The sequence below is a fragment of the Apteryx rowi genome, unplaced genomic scaffold (assembly GCF_003343035.1).
Source record: "Apteryx rowi isolate R43461 unplaced genomic scaffold, aptRow1 scaffold_297, whole genome shotgun sequence".
Lineage (NCBI taxonomy): Eukaryota > Metazoa > Chordata > Aves > Apterygiformes > Apterygidae > Apteryx > Apteryx rowi.
In genome coordinates, this window is record NW_020449385.1 from 400970 (window position 1) to 428729 (window position 27760).

At 43.3% G+C, this 27760-nt stretch overlaps 1 protein-coding gene across 1 annotated transcript in view; it reads left to right on the forward strand.

Moving 5' to 3' along the window:
• The first annotated feature begins 12952 nt into the window (after nt 1–12952).
• The window catches only part of ATP10A (ATPase phospholipid transporting 10A (putative)), a 118154-nt gene continuing 103346 nt past the window's right edge, over nt 12953–27760 (forward strand). Inside the window, exon 1 of the mRNA XM_026069433.1 lies at nt 12953–13392. Within this exon, the coding sequence (XP_025925218.1) occupies nt 12953–13392 (440 nt within the window). The remainder of the gene's footprint in view (nt 13393–27760) is intronic.

A 27760-nucleotide genomic window follows, 5' to 3' on the forward strand; every position in this document is an offset into this window, starting at 1 on the left:
AAAATTGAAAGGTATCCTGTTCTTGTTGAATACATGGGTCTTAAAAATTCACGGGCTGGTGTTTCATTACATGTGAAAAGTGCTTTATTTTGATCAAAACATTATGTTGCCATTGCAATTCTCCTCCACCCTTTAAATTTATTACGCTGGCTGCTCTTCAGATTTCTTCTAACTACTGTTGAAACACCACCCTTTCACTCACATTCCTTTTGGTTTCCCCCATATTATTTATTTAAAACATTAGTTATCTCAGGTTCAGTGCTTTTCCTGCAAGGAATACTGGAGCTTGAGTTCCAGTATGGGATATTAGTCCTGAAATTATTGCTGTGGATTAATGAAAGTGATTAATTTAATAGAGCCAACCAACGCTCTATTGAATTCGCTCAGATTTCAATATTACTATACACAGTACTATATGTCTATATACTATATATGATAGATACAGTGTACGTGTGCATGCATGTGCATGTGCATGTATAGGTGTATATTTATATAGTGTATGTATGACAGGTATTGTATGGTATGTATAATCTATATATGGTCACTCTCAGTCATGCAGGGAGAATTAGGGTTACCTGATAATGCACAAACACAGACAGTAAAAACCTGTTTAAATCAGGCCAGCAGGGCATGCAATGAGGGAAGACTGGAGTAAGGAAAGATATGTGGATCAGTGACGCTGCTGACAATGCAAAAGTAGTAACTTCCAAAGCCAGTAAGCCTACACAGCACAGCACCAGAGAAGCACCACTCTTTGTGAGGAGCCAGTTTGCACGTCTCCCACCCTCTGGATGACAGGGGAAAACAAACTACCTGTTTTTTCCACTATACTGAGAGTTACTTCCAGAAGAATGCCAGCACTGATTTTCTGGTTTTTCAAACCTGGGAAAAGCTAGTCAATTATAAGAAGCCTCTCCTCCCATTTTTAATATACAGTCTTTGATGTACAAGCTTCCATCTATTGTGTTAGGGAATGCTGAAATAGAAGTCATCCTATAGGACTTTCAGCTGCTTCTGTGAAGCTGGGATGTACATTCCTCACTTGTACCTAGCTGTACCTGATACTTACATATACCCCACTTGCATGCACCTTTGACAAGCTATTGCTTGCTACACACTAGAGAGGCCTGCAGCACAGTAAGATGAAGCCCTATCTCTGCAGAATACCCATTTCACTGTTACACCAGAACAAACAAATAATGAGCACCTCTGAGTCTTTATCAGTTTTTAAGCCATTGAAAATTCATTTCATGAGATCTTTTTAACCGACTTCAGTAGAAGCTTGACCACACCTATTTAGCACTGCAGAAACACTTGGTTAGGTACTCTTATTAAAAGCAGGACCCCACTGAAGTCCATCAGCTTTAGTGGGCCAAAACCATGACTTACTACATGCAATCAGCTGTGCATAATACAAACACAGACAATAAGGTTGACATATATCAACAGTGTTTTTAATGTATGCAGTCTTAGAAATCAGTGCTTAGAAATCAGAAGTTTTAAGGGACTAGCAAACAACTATTTGGTTGGATTTCAGCATTGAGCACTGAATTTGGGCACTGGTGTTAAAAGTAGTGCTTGTCAGGAGCTTGGGTTTCTATATCACAAGGAATTTCTCCTTTTTTAATTTGTAGGTCCTCTGAATTGGTCCCCAACCCTTTTTTTCTTTAAATATTTTGCAAACAGCAAGTTCCTGAAATCCTGAACTTGATGGTTTCTCTGCTAACATGAGCAAGCAGTTTAAGAAGCCTGTCAAGCTGACTGAGCAGCTAGATGGGCCCCAGCTACCAGGTATGAGTGCTGCTGAGTTAGGGATCCCAACAAGTACAGCACCCTTGTCTCCAGGGCAAGTGGAAGAGCAGACTGTTCAAGGGTCGAACCTCTCCATAAGCAGTATCACGAACTTGTGACAAACTCAACAGGTACCCCAGAGAATGCTGCCTTATATTCAGTGATTCGAACTCATTAAGTTTCAGCCAAATATGTCTGGCTCAATGAAACCAGATTTTTTTCTGATCAGTTCTACTGACAGATGAGTTCCCCAAAGGCAAGAAGTCACCCTTTGACTTTTTTGCTGTTGGATTTTTTCTTCCCTTTCTTTTCAAATCTTGTTTTTTACAGTCCATTTACAGCATTTAGTACTCAGTCTGACCATTCTGAGTCAATGCTAGAGCAGGAGACAATAAATCAGTGCTAGCTTAGACCTGTGGCAGACTTAGGATTGCCTTAGTCTTCCCAGGACGGAAGAGAGCCTGTAAACATCTSTTTTATCTGTGTACCCAGTAACTGAACTGAATAGAAGTCTTTTTTTTAACCTGTCTGGTCACACAATCCAACAGGGAACCTGACCATAGTGACCAGTCAGGAAACAAACCATGTGGTAATATTGGTTTGCACAACTTTCTCTTCAAGCAGTACTGAATAATGAACAAACAGCAGAAGAGTCCCCAACTTTCCTTTGTTAAATCTCAAGCAAAGGCATAGCTTTCCTCAGACAAACTGCTTGTAAAAACTCATTCAAGTGACTCTAATTGGCCTTTTGGGGAAAATTTTCGAGAAACCTAGATATAGGAAAATGTAACTGGGATGGGTCATTAAGGTCTCTTAATTTGAACCACTGCTACCCTAACTTGGCATTCAGGAACAACATCCTGCAATGGTATTTTCTTTTCAAAGAGACCTAAAACTGCGGTTTGCCTCCATGTGTACAGGAAATCCTATGGCAGCTTCTATATGTGTAGAATCATTACCAAGCCATTGCTGTTAAAAAATACCAAGATTAAAAAACTCAGAACTGCTTTAAAAATCACAGTGCTTTAACAAACATACAATGAATTTATTTATTTTTATATTCTCCTATTTATTTTCTGCTTTTAGAGTTCACAGATTCAAGGTTTTTCCAGCCATGAAGATTTCTTGCCTTAGTGAGCTAAGATTCTTATAAGATCCCATTATATGAGGATATGCAGTTTTAAGAACAGCAGCAAATATTGTGAGACTCACCATAAAACAGGAAGAGTTGGCAGTGCTGCAGTAAGGATATTAACTTTCGTGTCCTCTCAAACTGCAGTTTCTATAAATAGCATCTGCCTGGTTTTACTCCTTCTGCAGTTAATTACATAGGTTTTCCTGTATTTCCTTTACTGCAGTGTCTCTGTGAACTGGTATTGTAGCTGATGGATTGGATATGGTTGTTCCACAGTAAACATCTCAGACATAAAATTTGTTCTAAAAAAAAAAAATCTGTTTTCTGCAAGTACAGATTTAGTGAGGAGGTTAAGGGGGTGAGGAGCTGTCTCTGTATTCCCACAGCAGCATGGACAACTCATATTCTCAGCACAGCACCACTGTGTTTCATATTTTTTTGGCAGGTGTGCCTGGCACAGCTGAGTGGCCACATTATCACCTGTGTGTGGAAAACAGGAGGGAAGTAAGGCACTCTCACATGATATGACTGCAGTTTCTCCTTCACACATCCCCTGTTGTGTGTGCCTCATCTGGTTCAACCTGGTTTTTCGCAGTGGAGAGCTGGTCATTCTGTGCTCTGCACACACAGCTAGAAGACTTGCTTGGGCAAGGCATCAAGGGTGGAATTCACTTCATCCAGCTTTGGATAGCTACCAGGGAGACGCCTTCCTCTGAGCTAGTCACTTAAGACTTCCTTTTTCAGTGGAAGGTAATAAGCATTTTCAAGCATGTGCTTCACCTAACCTATTTACCTACTGACCTGCTTTAGGATGCATTAGAAGTGCTCTAGAAGTACCAGTATCTCTCCACAAACTGTGGTGAGAACTTAGCTTGGGTGGTTGTACTTTGTCAGATGAAGGCCACCCTTTACTGTCCTAGCTAGAACAGAACTGGCACTTTTTCAGAGTCACTGAAGGTCATTATTGTAAAGTGCCAGATCTTATAGTTCTAAATGATGATCAATAGCTCTATATGGTTAGCCCTTACAACTAAAATATTATTGATCATAAGTATTTGCACAGTGATATTTTCCAAACGTCTTATGCCTTTAAACTAGCTACATCTGTTTGAATGCTTTATTTCTTTACTTTCCAGCCTCTGCAACACTTTAATTAGTTTCTTATCTAGTTTATTATACAGTAGTATAGATCTTCAAATTCTTTGTCACCAGTCCATGCGGCACCACAGGGGCCAACCAGCTCATTTGACAGGGATGTGGGTCATAAAACAGATGTGACAGTTCAGGTGGTAAAGGCAAAGCCATGGCACCCATCTGCTTTCCAGGTATGCTTCTTTCCACACAAGACACCAATGAAAGGTACACACTCCACAGTGCTGCAGCCTCCTTCCCACTCTAGCACCCATGCACTAGACACAACCAGTTTGTGAATTTCAGATCAGGCTGAACAGCTGGGTCTGCATGTGGAGTCATGGAGCAGGAGAGATTCTGCAACACGCAGTTGGCAGGATGTGAAACGCAGGTGCCCTCAGGGAGCAGTAGATGGGAAAAACATTCAAGTGAAACTCTTGCAGGATGTGAGAGACTTGCTGGGTCTACATAATATTGCTCTCACTTCTGAAAGGTAGAAACTGCTCCTCAATAATGTCTTACCGTTACATTGGAGAGTTCTAGTAGGACTGTTCAGGCTCTGCCCATGTTCTGCTTTCTTACTCTATAACACTGAACCTCTCTTTTTCTTTCACACATAGAACCCTGCTCATGCTGGGACCCGTCTCCCTTCTCTGGGAGTTTAGAAACCAAGGAATGGGATTTAGAGACTGGCAATGGTACATTTTCCATTCTGTTCTTTTGCAAAATAAATTATGCATATGTATATATGCCACTGCATATGTATGTGCACATGAGTGTATTTATGTATCTCCTGCAGAATGAAAGGAGGAATGATGCCATTTTGGCTTTTGTCTCTTCCCATCCAATTTTGGCATTTTTAGCAAGCTTTTCACACTGAAAGCCTCTTGCCTTCTTTCTACGAGTTGGAAACATGTATGCCTTTCCCCTTTACTGAGAGCCAGATGGGATACGTCTCATCTGCAAAGGGCAGAACAGATTTTGTCTGATAAGTGGTACCATGTCTTTATACCTATTTTTACAACTCTGTGAGTCCCACATTCTGACTGAGGCCTCTGGGTGCTTCCATAATATTAAGCATATTAGTATTAAAATAAATCATTTGGAATAAAGGTGATTTTTTATAAGAATCAGGGATAATTTGATTGATGTTTCTGGCAATATCCAACATTAGAAATCTTTATTTTAGGATTAAATAAATATTATAAAAGTGGCCTAGTAAATTAGAAAATGTGTTAAAATTAAATTTCCTTAACATCTTGATGGTAGGAAGAAGTTAATTGTTAAAATGGAATATTGATAGCTCCAAGCATTCAAAAATCATGACATTTAAGTCGAATCATGAGTTTTTATTTCAGTAATAGGTCTGGGGGTTTTTTCCTTGCCTACTGGGTCTTCATCCTCAGGGTTCAGGTGTATAGCATTTTCAAACTGTTCCATGCAACTGTCAGGCCAAAGGCATTTTTAGGGGAGATCCTATGATTCTCACCCACATATCTCTAGAACTATAGAAAATACATCAAATTTATTCAGAGTTGAAGACTCTGAGAAGATGAAAGATTTTGATCTCCCAGCTCTAAGCAACCAGCCTGTTCACAGAACAAGAACTGGATAATGTTTTCAAGCTGAAGGGCATGTGGTGCCTAAAAGGTCAAGTTAATACAGCATTTTGGGCTGGACAATCCTGCAGTTCCTTCTAGCCTTAGATGCAGTGTCATACCTTAAGACCAAGTTCTTAATGGCCTAGGCAATCAAAGATGAGCACTATGCATATTATAATCTTAATTTATGCTTATAACATCTCTCTTTTTGAACACTAGTACTTGAGCAAAAAAAATCTCACTCCCCCCACATGGGAGCTACACAGGGCTCTGCACAGTTGAAGAATCAGGCAGTGGCAGAGGGTCTGGGAAGAGCTTGAAATTCAGAGATGCTGGGCATTGGAGACTGGAATCTGGTTACTGGCAGGAGAAATTGGGGAGCAGGTACCCAGAGAAATGCAAAGAGGTCTGGGCAGTGAGATGGAGGACAGTCAGAAACAGCCATGAGTCAGTGAAGGAAGAACTTTACCGAAGATGGAGACATTTGCTGAGGGAGCTGGCGGACGTTATTGCTAAGCCACTCTCCATCATCTTTGAAAGGTCATGGAGAACAGGAGAGGTGCCTGAAGACTGGAAGAAAGCCAATGTCACGCCAGTCTGCAAAAAGGGCAAGAAGGAGGACCCAGGGAMCTACAGGCCAGTCAGCCTCACCTCCATCCCTSGAAAGGGGATGGAGCAGCTCATCCTGGAGGCCATCTCCACRCATGTGGAGGAAAAGAAGGTGATCAGGAGTAGTCAGCATGGCTTCACCAAGGGGAAATCATGCTTAACCAATCTGATAGCCTTCTGTGATGGAATGACTGGCTGGGTAGATGAGGGTAGAGCAGTGGATGTTGTCTACCGTGACTTCAGCAAGGCTTTTGACACTGTCTCCCATAACATSCWCATAGRCAAGCTCAGGAAGTGYRGWYTAGATGAGTGGACGGTGAGGTGGATTGAGAACTGGCTGAATGGCAGAGCTCAGAGGGTTGTGATCAGTGGCACAGAGTCTAGTTGGAGGCCTGTAGCTAGCGGTGTCCCCCAGGGGTCAGTCCTGGGTCCAGTCTTGTTCAACTTCTTCATCARTGACCTGGATGAAGGGATAGAGTGCACCCTCAGCAAGTTTGCTGACGATACCAAACTGGGAGGAGTGGCGGATACACCAGAGGGCTGTGCTGCCATTCAGAGAGACCTCGACAGGGTGGGTGGAGAGGAACCTCATGAAGTTCAACAAAGGCAAGTGCAGGGTCCTGCACCTAGGGAGGAATAACCCCACGCACCAGGACAGGCTGGGGGTTGACCTGCTGGAAAGCAGCTCTGCGGAGAAGGACCTGGGAGTGCTGGTGGACACCAAGTTGACCATGAGGCAGCAATGTGCCCTTGTGGCCAAGAAGGCCAATGGTATCCTGGGCTGCATCAGGAAGAGTGTTGCCAGCAGGCTGAGGGAGGTGATCCTCCCCCTCTCCTCAGCCCTGGTGAGGCCACATCTGGAGTGCTGTGTCCAGTTCTGGGCTCCCCGGTACAAGAGAGATGTGGCACTACTGGAGCAAGTCCAGCGAAGGGCTACASAGATGATTAAGGGACTGGAGCATCTCTCTTACGAGGAAAGACTGAGAGAGCTGGGCCTGTTTAGCCTGGAGAAGAGAAGGCTGAGAGAAGATCTTATTAATGTGTACAAGTATCTTAAGCGAGGGTGTCAAGAGGATGGAGCCAGACTCTTTTCAGTGGTGCCCAGCGACAGGATGTGAGGCAACGGGCACAAACTGAAACACAGGCGGTTCCMTCTGAACATGAGGAAATACTTTTTCACTGTGAGGGTGACAGAGCACTGGAAGAGGTTGCCCAGAGAGGTTGTGGAGTCTCCTTCTCTGGAGATATTCAAAACCCACCTGAACACGATCCTGTGCAATGTGTTCTAGGTGACCCTGCTTGAACAGTGGGGTTGGACTAGATGATCTCCAGAGGTCCCTTCCACCCTCAACCATTCTGTGATTCTGTGATTCTGTGATTTGTGGGTGGCAGGGATAGCTAAATTCATGCACAGAGTAATCCCCAGACATTCTCCACTTTTAGTGTTTTGCTCTAATGACCCAACAGAATGGTAAAGGGCCCGTGTTTTAGTTCAGGTTATCCAGTAAATCTAGTCTTTGGCAATGACTGAGCCTTCTCCAGATAGCACATGTTTTCTAGAGAGTGATGCCTCGTAAGGATCATGTATCATCTGGACTCATCAAAAGACAACCTCCTTCTGCCCCCTCTCCTCCAGAAGACCCCATAAAAAGGAGACTCTGGTGTATCCTAATTAACAAGGACAACAAATCATACTTGTCATTTTGCAGCCCAAAGCTAGGGTCAGACTTGTGCATGTGCATTTTATACATGTCAAAGGTTGAATTTGCAGCCTGCCTCACATTTGCAACCTCATATACTTGGACAGTGTGGGCAGGGAGAGCTTGGATAAGTGCTCAAATACAAACATTTATGCTTTCTCAAACCTCATGTCCATAGCCATACCTAGAAAGGGACAGGAGAGATTGAACTCTAGGGAGTGCCTATATTGCCAAAGTCTTTGGGTAGCAAAGTCTGGCAAACACTGGATTTTATAGGCATTTATAATAAGCAGGAACTCTTGTTTTTATTAATCATGGATTACATATCCTTAGGTTTTAAAATAAATATCCAAGACTTTGGATGTCTCATGCAACTGAGAGGCTATTACAGGAAATGTAAAAATTTTCACTGCCTAGTGATATTCTGGCTTGCCTACATTAATAAAAAAGCAGTTTAGTAGCAAAAAAAAAAAAAGAGAGAGAGAGGCCAGGTCAATGGTACCAGAACAAGAATTTTGTCTGCACTGGACCAGTGGGGTGTTGCATACTTTCTACTCTTTTTTTATGGCAAAGCTTTTCAAGGGTGACCTTTGAGTTTGGTGTGGTCTAATACAAAGTCTTTAAACTGTTTCAAAAGTAAGGTTTTAGCAAACAAATACAGAAGTCTTCAGAATCTCCCACCCAACGGTTTGTTATCATTTTGCTGCTGTATCTATTTGTAAAACTCAATTACGTGAGCTGGGGATTACATAAGAAGTTCAGCTTCTGTTTAATTTTGTTAAACTGAGTTTCTCTCCTTTTCCTCCTTTGTGGAAAAAATCTTGTTAATGTGAACCTGGATTTCTCAAAAACAGAATGCAAGTAAAACAGGTTTTAAAATACAGCCCAATGACTTTTAAAGTAGTTCTCACAGTTGTGGGGCTCTAATTGTCAATTTTGGAGGTTGAAGGTTCAGCCAGTATCATTGAGTCTAAGCACAATTCATCCCTGGTTAGGCTCTCAAAACTTGCCATCACACAGGCGTTTTCCCTAAATGAATAACTTAAGGGATATGTGAGCATTTGTCTTTTCTTACCTTGAGTTCATGTCTGTGATTGAAAGTTTATGTTATTACATATTCAATCCTTATATCACTTTTGGTTACTGTTTGCTGGACATGCARTGGAAAACCTGGTCTATACTCCATTTTTTATAAAGCATCAGAGTGAGGACTGACCTGTTTCTCAGTGGCTCAGCTCAGCAAGCAGCTACTTTTACATTTTTGAAATGTCTGTGTGTTGTAGCATCTCTGCTGGCACCTATAAAATAATAAAAAGAGGTTGGACCACACTTTAATGAAAGCTCTGTGCTGGATTTTCAACTGCTCAGCAACCACCTGCAGAGCCAGACTTTCAGAAGGACCCAACTTGCATGTAGAACCTTAACCGAATCCCAGGGAGATAATCCAGACATTTTCCAAGTTGATGGAGTTAGGAATTCATTCCTAGGTTTTTCCTCCCCATTACGATTAAAATTCCTAAAGATGCTGGTGTCCAACATGCTGAGGCCTTTCAGAAAAAATTGCAACTCCCCGAGACTTAAGGGTGAGCATATGCAAACAGCAGAGGCTACAGGACACTGGTTTTACAGGCATCCGGCCTTCCAGACCCCACATGTCTCAGGACAAAGAATCACAAGGCACTTACCTCCTATGTCAGAGCAGAGGGGTGCCAGGAGTAGACTGGAGCTGGGAGACACCAGCAGTGTCTCAGGAATGAGTGAGGCCAGGAGCGCAGCTGGATCCAAGGCCAGTCCAGTAAGGCCAGACCAGCAACTGGCTCGCCCCCCTCCCAGCAAGGATTCACATCATCCAGCAGTCTTGCACTCTTTCTGCTCAGACATGGCATATTTGAGCTGCTCGTGAGTTATGTGGAACCCCAGAAAGAGTATGAAACTGCAAGGTGTGGACTTTGCCATTTTCCTCAAGGAGGCTGCACCCATGTAATTGCTGGCTGCAGCATTGCCACCGTCCCCAGGCCCCATGCTCCGATGCTTGCTAGGCCCTGTGCCGTTTGATTTCTGCCGGCTCAGTGGGCTGGACGGGTTCAGCACAGGGTCAGATGGGCACTGCAACTGGTGGAGGCAAAGAACAGGCACACATGAGTGTGAAGAGAGTGGGACTGCACTGCCTAGATCTTAGGTTGGCTCAAGCTTCCGTGAAAGCACAGCTTGCCTTAGCTGTCTTAGGTTGATGGTTTACATGTCAGTACAATTTAATTATTCCGCTAGTAATCAGCACGTAAGACAAGAGGAAATAGTCCTATCATAAAGATCTGCAGAGTTTGCTTTGAGAGTTGACATGCATCAGAAATGAGCAAAGATTACTGTCACTTCTCGTCCAACCCCTGAATGTTACATAGATAAGCTAGAGGGACATCCCAGGAAGGGTGAAGTCTGAGCGGTGTTTGAGTGCCTGGGGGAGGGTTAGATGACTGAGATACCAGAGCCCCCCAAAATAGGGAATCCCAGAGGTAGAGAGTTCAGTGGCTGAAAGGCCCAGCAGCACTTCTGGGGAAATAYCTGCACAGCTTATTACAAACAGTCCCACTTCAGTATCTCAGGTGGATGAAGCTTGGTTTCTGGGTACACTGTAGAGTAATACTGTGCCTTCCTTATACTATTTCAGCACTTCTGTAGCACAGGAATAGGATTTTTGTTCATTCCAGCTTCCAGTGAAGTTAACCTGAAGTGTAAAGCAAATTGGAAACTGAATAACCAAGGTGAAAACTGACATAGAAAATTTAAATTGGGATTTTTTTTTTTTTTTGTAAGGGGTAACATTTTGGTACTTCTTTATCAACAAAGGAACAGACTTAAGAAACCCACAATCAATTCTCCCTTCTCCCCTTGCACAAATCAAAACCTTAGTGTTACTGTATTCCAGGAGCTGGGAAGCCCGGGAAATACTTGCTAGGCTTGCACTAGCACCATAACAATTGACAGCTAAGGTGGTAAAGTACTCTACTTTAGCACAGGATTTGTGGATTCACATAGTACCGGTATCAGGCCGTGTACTGAATTAGCACTCACCTAGTTACTCAGGGCTTCAAAGGAGTTTATCTAAAATACATTGAATCTGCAGTGAGCGTACTGCAAAGATGGGGAGGGATGGATGAAATACAGCAGTACATTATGACTAGGGGCTCTGAGATTCAGGGGTTGAGGGTTTTCTGGGATTCTGTGACAGCAGCATCTGAACTGTGGGACCCACATATTCTTTATTCCCAGAAGAAGCCCCAGTCATGTCCTGACCTCATATCAGGACTAGGGATGTATACTTTATCCCCTTCATTTCCATAACAAGAAACCTGGTGACAAGCACCAGGTGCTTGCTATTGAACTCAGTATGTCCCCAGCTTGGGATATCAGAGGATCAGGACAGAGGGTTGCACCACAAAATGCACCTGTCCCACAGTTTAGACACAACCTGAAGTGATCTGTGGCAGACTTTGATGCCCTTTTTTCCTGTGCATTCATGCTGGCTTTTCAGTTGCAGTAATCTGCAAGAGAAAATACAACTGAGGAATGCCATATTCAAAGGGTGTGCTGTTGAATCCCAACATAAAGCCATGCTGCAAAGATTCATTGCAAGTTCAGTGGCAATAATCTTCATTATTCTGTTATTATTTTTTCTAAATCTTTTACACTAAATCTTTCAATCATCTGAACTATTCTCTCTTCTGTATTTTAACCTCATCTATCATGTTTTTAGTCTTTTCCTGCAATTACCTATCTCTCCAAAAAGCGTGGAGTACAGACCTTATGACAAGTTGTACATGTTTTCTTTCCCTCATTGGAAAGACCCACCACTAGGGAATAGAAAAATCCATATAAAAATCAACGACACATTACAGCACACTGCTAGCTGTGTGTACACCCGAAAGTGCATAACACTTTCCATTAGAAGACTTATTTTTGGTTGCAACCTTTGTGGCTGGCATTTTCCAAGCATCGCATCCGCCATGGACTGAGCTTACCTGGGGTGCCAGACACAAATGGGAATCCGGGAGACACCGTGCTATTTTGCCCATGTTAAACAAACAGATCAGAATAATTAGGGCACACGATTTCTGTCGGAATATTTTGAAATGAGTCAGCTGATAAAAATTCCCATTCATCCRGTGCTCTGGGATCTTGGCTAAAAGACGGCACAGAACTGCAAATATTTAAAAGTGGGATTTTTTTATTTTTACTTTTTTCCCCTAAACCCAAACCTCCTCCTCCTCCACGTCCTCACATGTAATGGAAAGTCCGAAGCAGCAGAAAAAATGTCATCCGCTGGTTCAGACCCAGGCGGCGGCGGCGGGGGCCCGCGGTTTCCCCGGCGAGCTGCGTCAGCGGAGACACCGGCATAACGGCCCGCCGAGGAGGGCGCAGCCACCGCGCGCTTCCCGCCTCTCGGGACGCCCCGTGCCCGGCGGGACGCGGCCCCCCCGCAGCCGTTGCCCGCCAACGGCCCAGCGGAAGCGCGTGCCACCGCCGCGCGGCCCCTCGCGGCCGGCTCCCCCCGCCCCCCAGCCGGGCGGGCGGGCGCGCAGGCCGGGCCCGCCAGCGGGACGGGACGGGACGGGACGGGACGGGACGGGACGGGACGGGACGGGACGGGGCGAGGCCGCGGGGAGGAGGGCTCGGCTCGCTGCCGGCCCATGTCCCCTCCCCGGCCGGGGAGGAGAGAGCGAGCGAGGGCCAAGCGCAACAGTTAGGAGAGGGTTTGAAAGCGCCCTCCTCCCTCCCCCCCCCGCCGGGGAAGAGGAGAGCGGGAGCTGCGGTGAGTGGCGGAGGAGGATGATAACTTAGGCGGGAGGGCAGGAGGGCGGGCGGCCGCACCGCGCCTCGCCTCGCCGCGCCTCGCCGCGGGGCTGCCGCCGGGCGCGCAGCGGCGCCCGCGTTTCCAGAGGGGGTTTCGCGCCCTGTGCCGGGCCAGCGCGGCTCTGAGGGCGGCAGCGATGTCCCAGGGCACAGCCGGGGCGGAGGGCGCGCCCCAGGTGCAGCCGGAGGGGAAGGAGACGCAGAGGAAGAGGAGGCGGAGGAAGAAGGAGAGCAAGACGCGGCTTGTGTGCTCTAACTTGCTGTTACCCGAGCCCGAGGCAGAGAAGTCCAAGAGGACTGTCCTGGCCAGCAACCGCCTCAAGACCACCAAGTACACGGCGCTGTCCTTCCTGCCCAAGAACCTCTTTGAGCAGTTCCACCGCCTGGCCAACGTCTACTTCGTCTTCATTGCCCTGCTCAACTTCGTGCCGGCAGTCAACGCCTTCCAGCCAGAGCTGGCCTTGGCCCCTGTGCTGTTCATCCTGGCGGTCACTGCCATCAAGGACCTGTGGGAGGATTACAGCCGCTACCGCTCCGACAAGGAGATCAACCACATGGAGTGCCTGGTGTACAGCAGGTGAGGTGGCCTGGGCTGAGTGCCTGGACAGCGAGCGCCATGGTGGCAGTGCCCCACAGGGTGGGGGGACTTGCGCGAGCAGATGTGTGAGCGCACAGCAGCGGGCAGGTCTGCTCCGAAGGGTTTTGATTCATGCCCCCAAGTGCGAAGAAACACTCCGCTGTCCTTAGGATTGGCATCTCCCTTTGCTTTATCCAAAATTGCGGGTGTTCCTAAAGTCCTGTGCCGTCAGATGAAAGCTAGTTCGCTCTGACCAGTGGGAATGCTGCAATAAATTACTGAATTATGAGTAAGCAACATTTTTGTATATGTATATGCTCCAGGCTTTGTAGCGTTTTATGTTTTAAAGGGAGGACAGTGCATCACTAAGTGAACGTAAGCGTCGCAAGTGTTGTTTTATTTGCCAGCCTTTATGGGAGTACTTCACAGTGTTAGCGGTCAGTTTTACTGGGGTATAGTTTCAGGCATTAATTTGATTTTAGTAATATGAGACCTTACTCAAGTTATCTGCTATTAAATCTTTGCTGAGCAAAGGATAGAGGCCAGAGGCTTCTGCGTTTGAGTTAGAGCGTGAGGTTTCGTGACATGGAAATCAGTGAGCCTGAGCTGTGTTTGCTTTTCTGAAGAATGTAAGACAGTCCCTTCACTGAACATTTACTTTAAGTGAGTACTTCTTATTTATCATCTCAGCTGTCATCATTCCCTGTGACTTCCCTATCTCCTGCGGTGTTAGGTCATTCATTTCCTCCAGACAGAAAGCTTTTTCTCTTATTTTTTTTTCTTTTTAATGATCTGGGCTATAGTTTTAGACCATATCCTTGGTATCTGTAAATCAGACTGAAATGACTTTTGTATTAACATTTTTGTGTGCTCAGAATCCAGCTTCACAGAACCTTTGTTTTGCTTTGCTTTTAACTTTGCCAGATAGTCATCTCATAGTAGCTAAAGCTGAGATTTTTCTGGGGGTTGACGGAAGAGCATAGCTTCCACAAGAGCAAGTTTTAGTTTTGTCTCATGCTTGTAGATCTAACAGAAAAGAAACACGTGCCAAGAAGCTTACACTGATTCCCCAAGCTGTCTTGGAGAGGTCCTCTGGGCTGATGTAAGCATGAAGGCAGAGAGTAACTCTCCTATTGCAAGAAAGTCGTGTGGAAAAACAAAAAACAAAAAAACCTAAAAAGTCTGCACTTTCAACATTCAGCAGACTAAGTTGGTTATTTCACAGACTTGTATCGCAGAAGAAATCTCAGCCTGGGTATACCCCTGCCTGTAGATATGCATGTGTGGGAACACAAGTAAAATGCTCTTATTTACATAAATTAAAATTAAAATAACTAACCCAGCCAAATCACACATGTAGGTAACACTAACGAAAGGCCATGCCTAGCGCCTAGCTCACCTATAGCTGTCCTTAACTCTGTGAATAGTTCTGCGATGGGGGGGTGTGTGTGTGGCAGGATGGCTGATAAGGGACTATTCTTGAAGTAAAGTAAAATAGTGGTAATGAGAATGGTAAAATCTAGTTCCCCTCAGATAAAAGCGGTTTAGAAATGGGTTGTCTTGTGTCCTAGGTTGAAAAGAAAAAAGAAGTACCTGTTGCAGAAATTGTTAAAAATATCAATGAATTCTAGTCCTGGAATATTAACTCTGGAATGTTTCTTCCCCCTGCAATTTTCCATACCCCTGTCTGCTGCCGAAAAAGGGAGCAGTGACTATGAGAAAAGGTGTACTTTCGGTGCTGATGTCACTTGTGCTGTTTTGGGAGTCCCACCTAAGCACACAGTAACGCTTATGCTGTGCCAGACTAAAAATCAGAACTGTTCCTTAGACTGCAGAATTTGGATTACTTTTGAGTGACATTTACATGGATTAATTTGGGAGTAGTTTGGATAGCCTCTGCATTTGCATGAAAGACGCATGTCAGTTTAATCCCTGTGGGACAATGAATGTGAAAGCTCAGGAACTCCCAACCACCTATTCAAATACAGCTTTCTGAGTAGGAGCAAAGGGTAAAGCAGCCTGCAGAAGCAGAGTAGCAGCTCACCTATTTCCGCCTTTAAGCAGTAATTAGGAATCAGTCCCCCTAGCCCCAGTTAAAAAAATGGAGGTAACATAATTTGGTTTTATGTTTTTAATCTGCCCTCTTTTTCATTTTTAGTCTTTCTTTAGTCTTTTTTAAGCTTTACAAAGTCACTTTTTGAACATCCTCCAGCCCTAGTACAAACTAAGATTCTCAGTAACTTGCATGGCTTCTGTAGCTGAATCTTGAAAGAAGGGAACCAAGACTGAGATATTTGTGTCAAGCTCATGAAGGTCGCGGGGAGTGAGTTCAGAAAAGCTGTTTTCTCAGAAAGGTGTAATGCCAGAAGCACAAGGCTGTGATTTTAGTTTGTTTCCTTACACCTTTTACTTCTTCAAAAGTGTTGAAGGATAGATGTCACATAAGAAAACAATAAATGACAGCTTTTCTCTCCACATTCGTTTCATGCTGATCACTTTATCAGTTCTACTACCTTTTGACCAAGTGACTCACTCTCTCTTTTTTTTTTTCCTGTCACTTCCTTGTGGTGTCGTACAGACAGACTTTGGTGCAAATACTGTCCTCAATACAGATGCTTCTGTAGGTAGGGCAGGTTAACGAACATCACTGCAGTCATGTGCTCCCCTAGAGTTGCTGGATTTGCTGGAGAGCAACAACTCTTCTCTTGCAGGTCAATACTTCACAGGTTTGAAAGAGGCCTCCTGAGAGATGGGATGTGTCTGAATCCCAAGCAGGTCCTCTGCACTGTGACGAGCTCCTTTTTCTGCCACCCTCCCACACAGCTGAAAGAGAACCACTTCAAACACAGAGTGTAGCAAACAGCAGCTAATTATAACGGCGAGCAGCCTGCAACAGGGTCTTTTGCTTCACTGTACCAAAGTAAATCCCTCTATCTTATGTTATATACTTTTGGCTCTTTAATGACCAAGTAAAGATTAAAGTCAGATCATGTGTGTTCTGTCATATCCTCCATGTGTTGCTTTCCTGGCTGCTGAATTACCAGTCCCCTATTATACACAAGCAGCAATTAATGATGTGAGATCTACATGACGGAGAAAAATTAGGGATAGGCAGGGCCTACTACTGTTCATGCCAACTCATCAAAAAGAGTCTTCAACAGCATGAGAGCAGTCTCCTGCGAGATTCTCTGCAATAACTTACACAAACAGACCCCGTCAGGAATCTGAACGTAGGGGGAAAATACTGCTCTCCTGCTACACAGACTGCTAAACAGCTGGTGTGCAGGCTAGGCCTTCTTCCTCCCGCCTTCCCAGTGGTGTGGACTCAGATGACCCTTCCTCATACAACCACTGCTGAATCAATGACTCAGTGGCTCATAGCTGGCAAAACTTATCAGACAAGCACAGCAAAAGATGATGCAACCTACAGTAAAAACTAGAGAGAGATGTAGCTTGTTTTCAAAGAAGGAGAAGAAAGCTTTCCTTTAGAAATTCTGGATATTTTGGAGAGTCCCTCAAAAGCTATTGCTTTCTAGAGTCAGTTGGTGTAAAGGGAAAAGACCTGATTCTTTGAATTAATTGAAAGAAGCTGTTTGAACTGGCAGTATATTGTCAAGGAGTGAAACACACTGGAGAAATGCAGACTTCTGTTGCCATGTGATGGAGCTTGCAGGTCTGCCTCTGAGAGCATCTAGGGTCTTGATAGACAAAGAATGAAGGATTTTAGCCAAGAGAAGTTAATAGGGCCTGTCTCTGGAGGTCTATAAAGGCACCTCTCTTGTTGGACTCTATAAAGGAACTTAGGCACTTACTTTAGGAGGCAGTTTCACCTGAAACTTAAATTCAATTTGGGTGCTTAAGTTAGCCAGCCTGGATCGAAGCCAAGCTCCTGCTTAGTCAGTTTAAACACAGGTTTAAAGCCCTGCATTAGAGCCCAGCCTGCAGAAAATTTTGTGTGCATAGCCTTTGCAGCTCTGTTATCATCTTTCTTGGTCTCCTCTCTCCATCCCTCTTCCTCATTTCCACCACCCAGGGATGAAGGTTGAAGAGTGGGGATCACAAATTCACAATTTCATGGTGAAATCTTGTCAGGTTAGTTTCTTTTCTGGGTTCTTCTTTTGAACTTGGAGGATTAGGAGGGTGACTTTCTGTTTGCAGTTGTTGACCTCCAGTCTTTACCACCTCTGGCTACAGATGTGGATTGCACATGTATATGTTTGCTCCAAATAATTCTAAGATATACACATTGCTGCTGCTGCTAATATATGATAGAACTACATTTCTCCTAGGAACAGAAGTGTTAAAACTCTTATGAGCAGGGGCTTTGTTTTTGGTGTGCTGTTACAAAGTACAGTATACATTTACATGGTATGTAAATAGAAGACAAATAGTGGTAACTACAATCACAACAAATAGTGGCAGTCATCCAGCAGGGAATTATTTTGTAACTGACTCAGTGCTGTGTTGGTGAAATAATCTCAGCTAACATTTTTCTAGGAGCTTTATATTCCAAATATAGGGGTTTTACTTTGTCAGTCTGCTCTCTGATTCTTGCTATGTCCATTGAAGAGTATTGCTAAAGAATGTAATGGTCTCTGCATACTGATCAGGGAGTGATAACTGTTTCTTCTGTCAACCTGTGACTTAGAAAATTCATGACAAATTGGAATTTATGACCTGATACTTTTCTCCCCTGAGGTGTGGAAGAGGTTTAATGGGGCACTCAGGCATCTATGAAAACAGACTGATTTATATTAAATGCTAATTTCTTCTCGCAAAACTCAGGAAGAGAGAAGAGTTTGATGTGGGCAAGTTGGTTCATGCAATTTCCAAAATATACTCCCTTCTTCTTCCCCTCTGTCACCCCCCCCCAGTGAAGGCATTTCCAGCCTCAGAAAAAAAGATACAGCAATGCTACCAACTCCTCTCAAGGGCAAAGCAGATTCCACCCATGGGTTCTAAAATAGCTACATGATGACTTGTCCCATAACCACCCCACTTCTAAGCTCCCTATTTTCATGGCAACACCAGTCTCTGAGGAGTTGGGTAGTGATTATTTCCCCACACTACCCAGATGGACCAGAGTAGCTTCTGGTCCCAAGAACTGCAGGCAGGGCAAGACATTTCTCACCGTGAGAAATAAACTTGCCTCATCCCTTCCAGAAAGCAAATGTCACTAGATGTGATTCAAAAGGAAACTACCTGGGATTACTCAGTCTCCTCTGTGAGTGAGCTCGGTGCACAAAAGAGCTGACAGCAGAAAATAGTAGTCTGGCTCTGTGTCAGTGAGGTCAGTGTTCCCTTCTTCCGTTTCAGAGAGATGCTGTTCTCTTTACGTTACTGTATCTCTGTCCTTTGCTTCAGTTTGGGCCACTCTAGCAGTGAATAAACTCACTGGGAGGTGTAGCAGAGGCTCCTACATTAGACTAAGGGGATGCAAATTCATTCTGCAGAAGAGTTTATTCTAGAAGCAGAGGAGGTCAGTGCTAGTCTTCTCCTGTGAGATGTAGCCAGCTGAAATGCACAGGAGAAGCCATCCGTCCCTGAAAGTTTATGCATGCAATATATTTGCTATTCAATGTCAGGCAAATTTTCTAAGTGTGTGAGTTTCACTACTTGAAAAGAAAAATGCTCATCTCTCATTACTAAGCTGCTTAGTTGTATAGGATGGATGTCACGAGAGCAGCTGTGGCCTGTTTCACACACCTCTGGCTAACTGCCGAAGAAGATCCTGTTAATCTCCACTGAAAGAGCTAGTGATGTCCCTGTTAATTTTTGCAGATACAGACTCCATTCTGAAGGGATACTGTAACTTGCGTTAGGAAGATAACACCCAAGAAGTATAGCTGGCCACCTTGTGCACTGGTCCACTTGTTCTTTTGTGTCAGTATTATCTTGAGATTGTGCTTATTGCTAGAGATGGTTGAAAGAATTACTTGGTTCTTTCAAAGTACATTTCCAAAGAAACTCTAGAAGATAATTATATGTATGGTTCAACTCTGCCTGATATTTGGTTCTTGATTCCACTTTTTCCAGGTCTCTTCCAGTCAGCAAAATTGAAAATGTATATATTGGCACCCTGGCACACCACAGAACAATATTTTATGGAACTGCTCATTGGCCAGCATGGCATAACATGCCTCCCCCTAGCAGACCGGTCCTGCAGGAGTACTTTTTAGAGTAGCTCTCTCAAGCTCTGCTTGGGAGGTTTTAAGTGTACTATGGGAGTGTTAGAGGATTCCAGGGAATGAGGAAGGATTAAAGAGCTTTTTGTGGCTTCCCCCCCTTCCTTCTGACTAATGTTGGCTGATATGGTAAAGACAGAGAAAGAAAGAGGTTCCCTGCCACTGGACAGTGCGTATTCAAATGTCTTATCCCAGCCTGAACAACCCTTAATGGAGGGACAGGCTGCTTACCCTGCCACAGCAGCAGCAGCAGCAGTCTGAGTGCCAGTTCTCTCTTGCTGTGTAATCCAGCCTGCTGCTCATTTGCAGTGTAGTTGCTCTGCCCAGGAGCAGGCTGAGAGTACCTGTCCCTTGCCCCACAACACCAGGCTTTTTGGGTATGCGCAGCTGTTGTGTGTATACACGGTGAGTGCAGTGCAGCTGGCAAGCCAAAGACATGGCTTCAGGGTTGTGYGTGATTTTCAGGATTTACACTGTGCAGGCTTGGTTTTAGCAACCACATATATTGASAGCAATTAAGTACATGAAAAGCAGAAGACTGTTTCTCTTCACATAGCTTCAGAGGAGAACCAGTTTCCCCAGCTTACCTTCAGTCTTGGTGTTTTTATTTGGGCGTTGGCACTGGTACAAATATGAGTGGTCAGTAACATAGTTGTACCCAGAAGAGATCCACAGCAGAAACAAGATCTGGACCCTGCTGCTAAGGCTGCAGTAATGCACTCTGCCTAACCTTGTTTCACCAGGAAGTGAAAGCAAGACAGCGGGAGTCTGCATACACTGGGCTAGGGAGAGCGTGTTTCAGTGAATGGCGTAATTACAAAGTGAGGAGCASACACAATGCTAAAAGGCAGGACACTAACCCCTTACTGATACTGTGTGTAGACACAGGCAGTAGCTTTCTCTGATTCATGACAACCACAAGAGTTGACCCATAGCCAAAAGGCACCCAAAATGCAAATATGCGAAAGGCACTAGCTTGCAGCTTTTCCTGAGATGGGTGTTTGTGGTGTCATGGAGGGGGGTGGAGGGGAAAGAGCATGACACTGACATCCTGTACCAGGAGCTTGAGTGGCCCTACTGCTGAGCTCAGCTGAGGAAATGTGTACACACAAAATGCATCTTTGACACTGAAAGATTTAATAATGGTCAAAAAGGGATCAGAATAAAGCAATCCTCAGATGTAATTTGAGGAAAATGACCTACACAGTCCTAAATGAGTTGGTTTAGTCTTTCTTGCATGTCCAGGAGGTGGGAATGAGGGTTTTTCAAACTAAGAGTTCTCAGTGAATGAAATATCTAAGTTCATAAGAACAACTTCATCTTTTTTACTGTCTCTAGGATACAGCTACACAGCCTGCACATGGAAAACTGCTAACTGCCCAACTAATAATATGTTCTGTCCTGTGGACTGCTGAGGTTATCTAACCCTTACGAGCTGGCAAACTGCCATCTAGTCCTTTGCTCCAACAGGGCAATGTTTTATTCGGTGTCTAGAGTATTGCAGGTGAAGATCTCCACCATGGTCATCCTACATCCTTAAGGCCATGCTGTTTCGTCAGAGGACAGTCTTGCACTGTCAAGGCACACATTTTAGAGGTAGGAAGCATCTGCCATCTCCTCTGCTGTTTTATTATAGTTTTATTCATGTCTGATTACAATTTCTCCAGAGTGGTGTGACAAGTAGGCCAGCCTCTCCAGTGTAGCAGCCAACATTTGCATCATGCCCAGTCATTTCATAAACCCAGACTCTGCTGGAGATTTGTTATAATAGGCGTGGAGGTCATTTGTTTCGTTTTTATGTTCTGGTTGCCTGGAAATACTGACCTACTTCAAGGAACAGTTTAAATGCTTGACTGACAGCTGCACTCCAGTTCCGATATGTCTGTGCTGCTATTATGTTAACACTGAGCGTGTGAACACAATTACAGAATATTTGGTACTTCTGTATTTTTGAGGGAGGTTTTAGTTTTGCCCTTTTGGAGGGAAAGAGAAAGTCAATTATGAAGTGACAGCATTTGTAACCTTAGTTCTTCCTCTTTGTTATCTGATGCTTGCCAGACTTCTCCTGTGCTGCATAGCCATATACCTATATGCTTCTCCCTCCATTTGTTCCCCTTCCTACCTCCCCTTGGCCTGTTCCCTTGAGTAAAAACCTCAGTGTGCCTGTTTTGGCTGTGTTATCTGATTTTGTTCGTTCACCAGTCCTTGGGACAGTTTGTTGTGAAGTCTCACAAAACATTGAGGCCAACACATGAAGTGCTGAATGTTAGTCTCCTAAATACAACAGTGAGGATGTTCAGTATCTCTCAAAATCCAGACACTGAGTAAGGTGCCTCAAGAGAGATGCCAGTGGACAGATTTTAGCAGGAAGATTTAGCAGTCAGCCTCTTCAAAATGCAGGAAGTTCAATAAGCACGTAAGAAAAAATCCATTCTGAGAAAAAGTAAATTATAAGAAATCTAATCTAACACACCCAAGCCCAAGTCTGATGTTGCAGTTGTAGTGCATTATTTCTGTGTGAATCCACACTTACATTGTGGGGTTCAGATGCTTTCCATATTTTCTTTTTCTCCCTTTTTGGAATTTCCATGTTCCCACTCTCAGCTTCCCCTTGTTATAATTCCCTCTTTGCTATACACCTGCAAAGCTGAAAACAAAAGCTTGATCTTACAGTTTACCAGAATAAAGACACATTTCATACACAGCTTACCAGAATAAACACATTTTATTGTTATCTGCACACTTGAAAGCACTTTGATCTTCCTTCTTTCACTGTCATATGTTCATATTTTATCAGCAGTGCTTGGAATCCCCATTCTCCTGACAGACAGGTTGTTTCGTGTCTTAACACTTCTGCATATACAATTAGCTGTCTTCCCCGTAAACAATAGTGAACCACTGATGTGTGGCTGGCTGGCAGGAAATCCACTTGAGTGCTAATTAGGAGCTCTCTGACCTGACAAGAGTATTTCCTGAAGCAATTTGTCAGGTTCTTTCTGGGACGCATGAGGTGAGATTTATTGCATGTCACTTCCAGCTGAAAGTTTTGCATCCAGTCTGGCCAAGTCATCTAAACTTCTGCCACAGTCAGTGGAGAGCATTAGGCACCTTGGGGTGTGGGGAGAGAGGGAAGAATCTTTTCTGTTTATTTGAGACACTTACCTTAGGAGAAGTTAGGAGAGGAGGAGGTCCTTACCTCTCTCCAGTGGCGATACAGTGGAAACCTGACTAGAAGGCTTACTCAGCTAAATTTGAGTAAGATGAATCCCACCTGTAAACTCAGAAGGGCTAAATTTTAATTCCTATCCATGCTGCATATGATTTTTGGACTGTAGAGAAATGACCTGTCCTGTCAAACATTTTTAATGATTTATTTAAGAATTACACTTTGTAAATCATAAATGCAAGTATATTCTCCTGTCAGGCAAAGGAGTTAACCCAGTGTGCATTGTTTCATCTCCTGCCCTACTCTGCCTTCAGCTTTACCCATTAACATGTTGTTCATACTTGTGAATTATATTTACATAATTTATCTCAAAAATGAGAAACAGTGTGAGAGATTAGTTGTTATCAATAAATAATTTCCCTCCTTGAATAACTGTTGACACTTACATTTCTGTGGAGTTTTTCAGACTGCCTAAATGAATCTTGGTATTTTTGGATGTTAATTGCTTTTTAACCTCAGATGCAGCTTTTGAGGATGGGTGTTGATACATAAGGTAGAAGGTGCTTAGTTCTGCTGTCTTCCATTTATCTAGATGTGCCTGTTGGGTCAACTGAAAGGGCTGTGGAATCTCAATGCAAAAGGTCAATGTAGGCATGGCTGTTACAAGGGTGAAAGTGAGGCTTCAGTGTCAGGTATCTCGCAAATATCACATATGGTTACTGGGCTTATTTTTACGTCTTGTAGGATCAGATGTTAAAACCTGCAAGGGATAATGCTAGGTGAACAGGGATTGAGTCAGGTGGGTAAATGGTGAAATTACTAAGGTAACTTTGAATGTCACTGATTCACCCTTGGTCTCCATCTTGCTATGTTGGAATTTCAGTGCTTGCCCATATGTGAGCATAGGCATGTGCAGACACACCGTAAAGCCATGAGAGGTAACAGCAGCATAAGATGTCCAGTCATGCCAATGTTTGCTATATTAAAAGTTCTAAGTTCTGTTTGTTTGACTGTAGTACTGACACTGTGCTCTTCCTGATGGTTCAGGCTTATATGTACTGTCTCCTGTGTTTTTTTCTTACATATGTCTCTCATTTATTTTCAGTGCTGTTCTATCTGTCTATCTTGCCTCTGTGATAGGATCATGGTTGTGTGTGGGAGCTCCTATGTCTGTTAGATCCTGTGGGAGCTTTCCAAAATACAAGTTAAACAGAAATGCCAGGGCTGAACCAACTGTCAGTCTAGTGGGGCTGATGTTTAATCTCCCTCACCCATTTTTCAAAAGTTCAATTTAAGGTCCATAACAGCCTCTATCATCAATCCATGATACTGCCTCAATTCCAAGAATCACAGTGGACTCCATCTTTGAAGTCCTACCAACATTATATAATAAACATATTGACATATTATCAGTGAAATAGCTTGCCTTTCTGAAGTGGGACATCTGCCAGCTCATGCTGGAAAAATGTATGTGTACCCTTAAGACCCTGTCTACAGTCTGCCAAAGAATATTGCAGCGTAGGATCCCCAGCCTGACAATGCGTTGCTATACATAGTGCAAACAAAGGTAGCACTGAAGCGTGGGGGAATCTAGGGGAATAAGTCTAGAAAAGTTTGCATATTTGTCCTGTGGTCAGTTGCTGATTTGTTTTTAATTTGGGGCTTTTTCTCCAATTAATAAGCCAGGTAGAAATTATCAGTTATTACCCCAATTTCAAAACTGGTTAATAATCAGTCTGATCATTCTCACTAAAGATATTACTCATGAGAAAACTTGAATCCAAAACATTTGATCCCTTTTCAGACAGAAGTACTGAGGAAGGATCTAGCATGATAAGGACAACAATAGTGTCTTTTAGCACATGCAGTATCAAGCACATATGGTATCTTTACCTTTTAAAGACTTTGTCCAGCATTTTAGTGTAAGATTTCTCTAAAATCCTGAAAGGTTATTCTGAATTCTCTCCTCCTTGGAGCACAATGAGCAGGAGAGAAGGAGGAGGGTTCCTGAGTTTATTTTCAATGGCATTTATTTTGACTTTGAGAATTTTCATAATGCTTATTTGGTCCTGACATAATTAATTTATGTCCCTCCTCTGCTGCTCCTAAGCTGGAAACTTTCCATTCTACATCTGGCATCTTGTCCCCAGTTGTTTAACCTTTGTGCTTTATCACTGGCAGTATCTGTTTTGTGCAGTGAGTCCAGCCTTTCAGTCGTAATAACATTCCCTTGAGCTGTCCTATCTGGCAACTTCTGGAAAGATTTTTTTTTTTAACCACTATCCACATTTGCAGAAAATATGCCTGAGTTGATGATGCCACACCCTACCAAAAAAAGTTTTAAATAAGAAAAACATGATCAATGTTCTTCCCTCTTTACCAGTGGAGAAAATTTAGGAACATAACCACATCTACAGAAGTGGTTAAGGCCAATGGTTCATTGCTCCAGCTAGTTGAGCAGTATTCAAACTATTTGCAGACCCTATTGCTGTTCTTTTGAGGGCAGTGTTCTTTCTTTTTCAGTTATTGAATATTCATCCAGATGTCCAGCGCTTCTGTGAGATGTCTCTTCATAGGTGTCTAATTTTTTTCTGATCTGCTTTAGTAACTAATTAGTTCTAATTAGATTTCACAGCAGTTGGCTCCATGGAGRACACGCACAATATGAAAATATTATCTGCCCAGGAAGAGTGCCCAATCAGTGTTCCCTGTAAATTTTATAACTGTGCCGCACATTTGTACATATTTGTGGGAGCTCTAAGGTATGCAGTACACAGTGGGAAAATGTAAGCCATGTATTTAGAAAGCTTAGTCTGTTCATCTTTTTGCTCCAGTATAATTCAAATACAAGGCAAAGGTCTGAGAAATAGATTTTTCTCAAATGGTAATTTGCCACTCAGTTGCTTGCATGAGTGCCAGTGCTTAAAACGCTGCAAAAAGCATGTTTATACTGCACACATTTAGCAAGAAGAAGTGCTGTCCCAACTGCTATATCCAAATACCTCCAGAGCACCTTGCAGAGGTGCTGCCTTCTCCAGAAGCAGTATGGACCATTACTGCTGTGCTGTCTCTTAGGAGAGCTTATCAGCTCAAAACATAGCCAAGTTCACACGAGTAATAGCTTTCTGTTTGTGGATGGGCATAGCTGGTGGGAGTTTGGGACCCTGCACCCTGCTCTATTTTATGCAGTGCAGGGGTGTCCCTAGATTGAAAAAAAGCCAGTGAAATTTTTCAATACATGCCAATGGAAATTGCTTGACTACACTTGATTTTCAGGTGTTATTTCAGTTTAACTGTGATCAAATGGATGGTAAACCATGATTCTCATTACTGGAAGTTAATGCAGCAGTGTTTCCTCAGTAATTCTGGTTGAGGAAATAATTTGGAATAAATAGAGCCCTTGTGAAAGCACTTTTTTTTTTTTTTTTTTTTTTGATACGTGCGTATAGTATGGGTGTGATTTACCACATCAGCACAGATCAAATTACCAGAAGATTCATGATGCAGGGTTGAAAAGCAAATTAAACAGACTGAACTTAAGGGATTCAGGTGAAGCAGATGTAAACAAGTGCAACTGCACGTTGCTCTCTTTCTACCGCATTTCTGCCATCCAAGTTCATTTTTACTGAGAACTTAAATGGACTGATAAAGCTTCTTTGGAATTCTTAGGAAGAGAGCAAGACATTCTTACCAGTTTTCTGAGGCTTCTAAAAAGTAACCCATTGGTGTCATAGCAGCTTAGTAAATTCATGTTCCAGGGTAATGTTTATTCTGCTTAAAGTCAACATGAGAACTGTCTTTGAGCCATGATTTTTCTCTGGCTTTCTAAAATAAGATCATTTTTGCTAGTCAGACATAGCAGAATCTGAATTTCCCAATACTGATTGAATCAAATTTTACCAAAAATGCTAAATGGTAATAAAAAGTAAGTTTAAATAAAACCTATTAATAATTGTAAATAGTTATTAAAATAATTATAAAATAACTATTATACATTATTTTAATAAAGATGACATAGTAAATAACATCATACTACTAAATAATACTAAATGGTTTTGAAATACTATTTAGATCGAAACTTCTTTTTTTTATTGTGTTCCTAGCAAAGGTTGTGCTATAATCACATATCAGTAATATTGGGAGAGGGCAGTCTTCTAAAAGAATAGAAGACTTCCAGTAAGCATAAATAGCAAAAAGGTAGGCAGTACAATTACCATAAAAGACTGAAAGGTGAATATTATAATACCTCTAAACAGCTCCACTGTCTAACATGGCACCTGTCTCCCCTCAATAAAGAAACATACCCACTTCCCTAAAAGAAAACACTTCGGGCTTCAGAAACTTAGACAATTTGAGACCTAACTTTATTCAGTCTGATGCCCACAACATGATGTACTAGGTCACCTCCTGTGGCCTTAAACTTTACCGGACAGACATAGTTAATGTCTGTCTACATCTGTACCTGCCCTAAGCCCATGGTGATTTGTGTAGGGAACCAAAAAGCACATTTATGTTGCCCAGCAAGGAAGTCTCTGTGCTGGCACTGAAGCAGACTGGTGTGTCTATATGGCAACCCACAACACAGCTTCATTCAGATTAGTGTTTCAGAGATGCTCAGCAAAGCTTGTTAGTCTGCGTGAAGCACGTTATGGTTGATTATGGTCGTACTGCTTTGAGATAAAAGCTGGTTGTACGGGAGCTGGTTCAAGTACCTCTGAGTTTAGTTTCCAGGATGAAAAAGAAAGATAGAGGTTAAAATGTTTGCAGTTGTAGGTAGCACCATAAAATCTTCAGTCTTTGAACTAGGAATCACAGAATCACAGAATGGTTGAGGGTGGAAGGGACCTCGGGAGATCGTCTAAGTCCAACCCCCTTCTCAAGCAGAGTCACCTAGAGCACGTTGCACAGGATCGCGTCCAGGCGGGTTTTGAATATCTCCAGAGAAGGAGACTCCACAACCTCTCTGGGCAACCTCTTCCAGTGCTCTGTCACCCTCACAGTGAAAAAGTATTTCCTC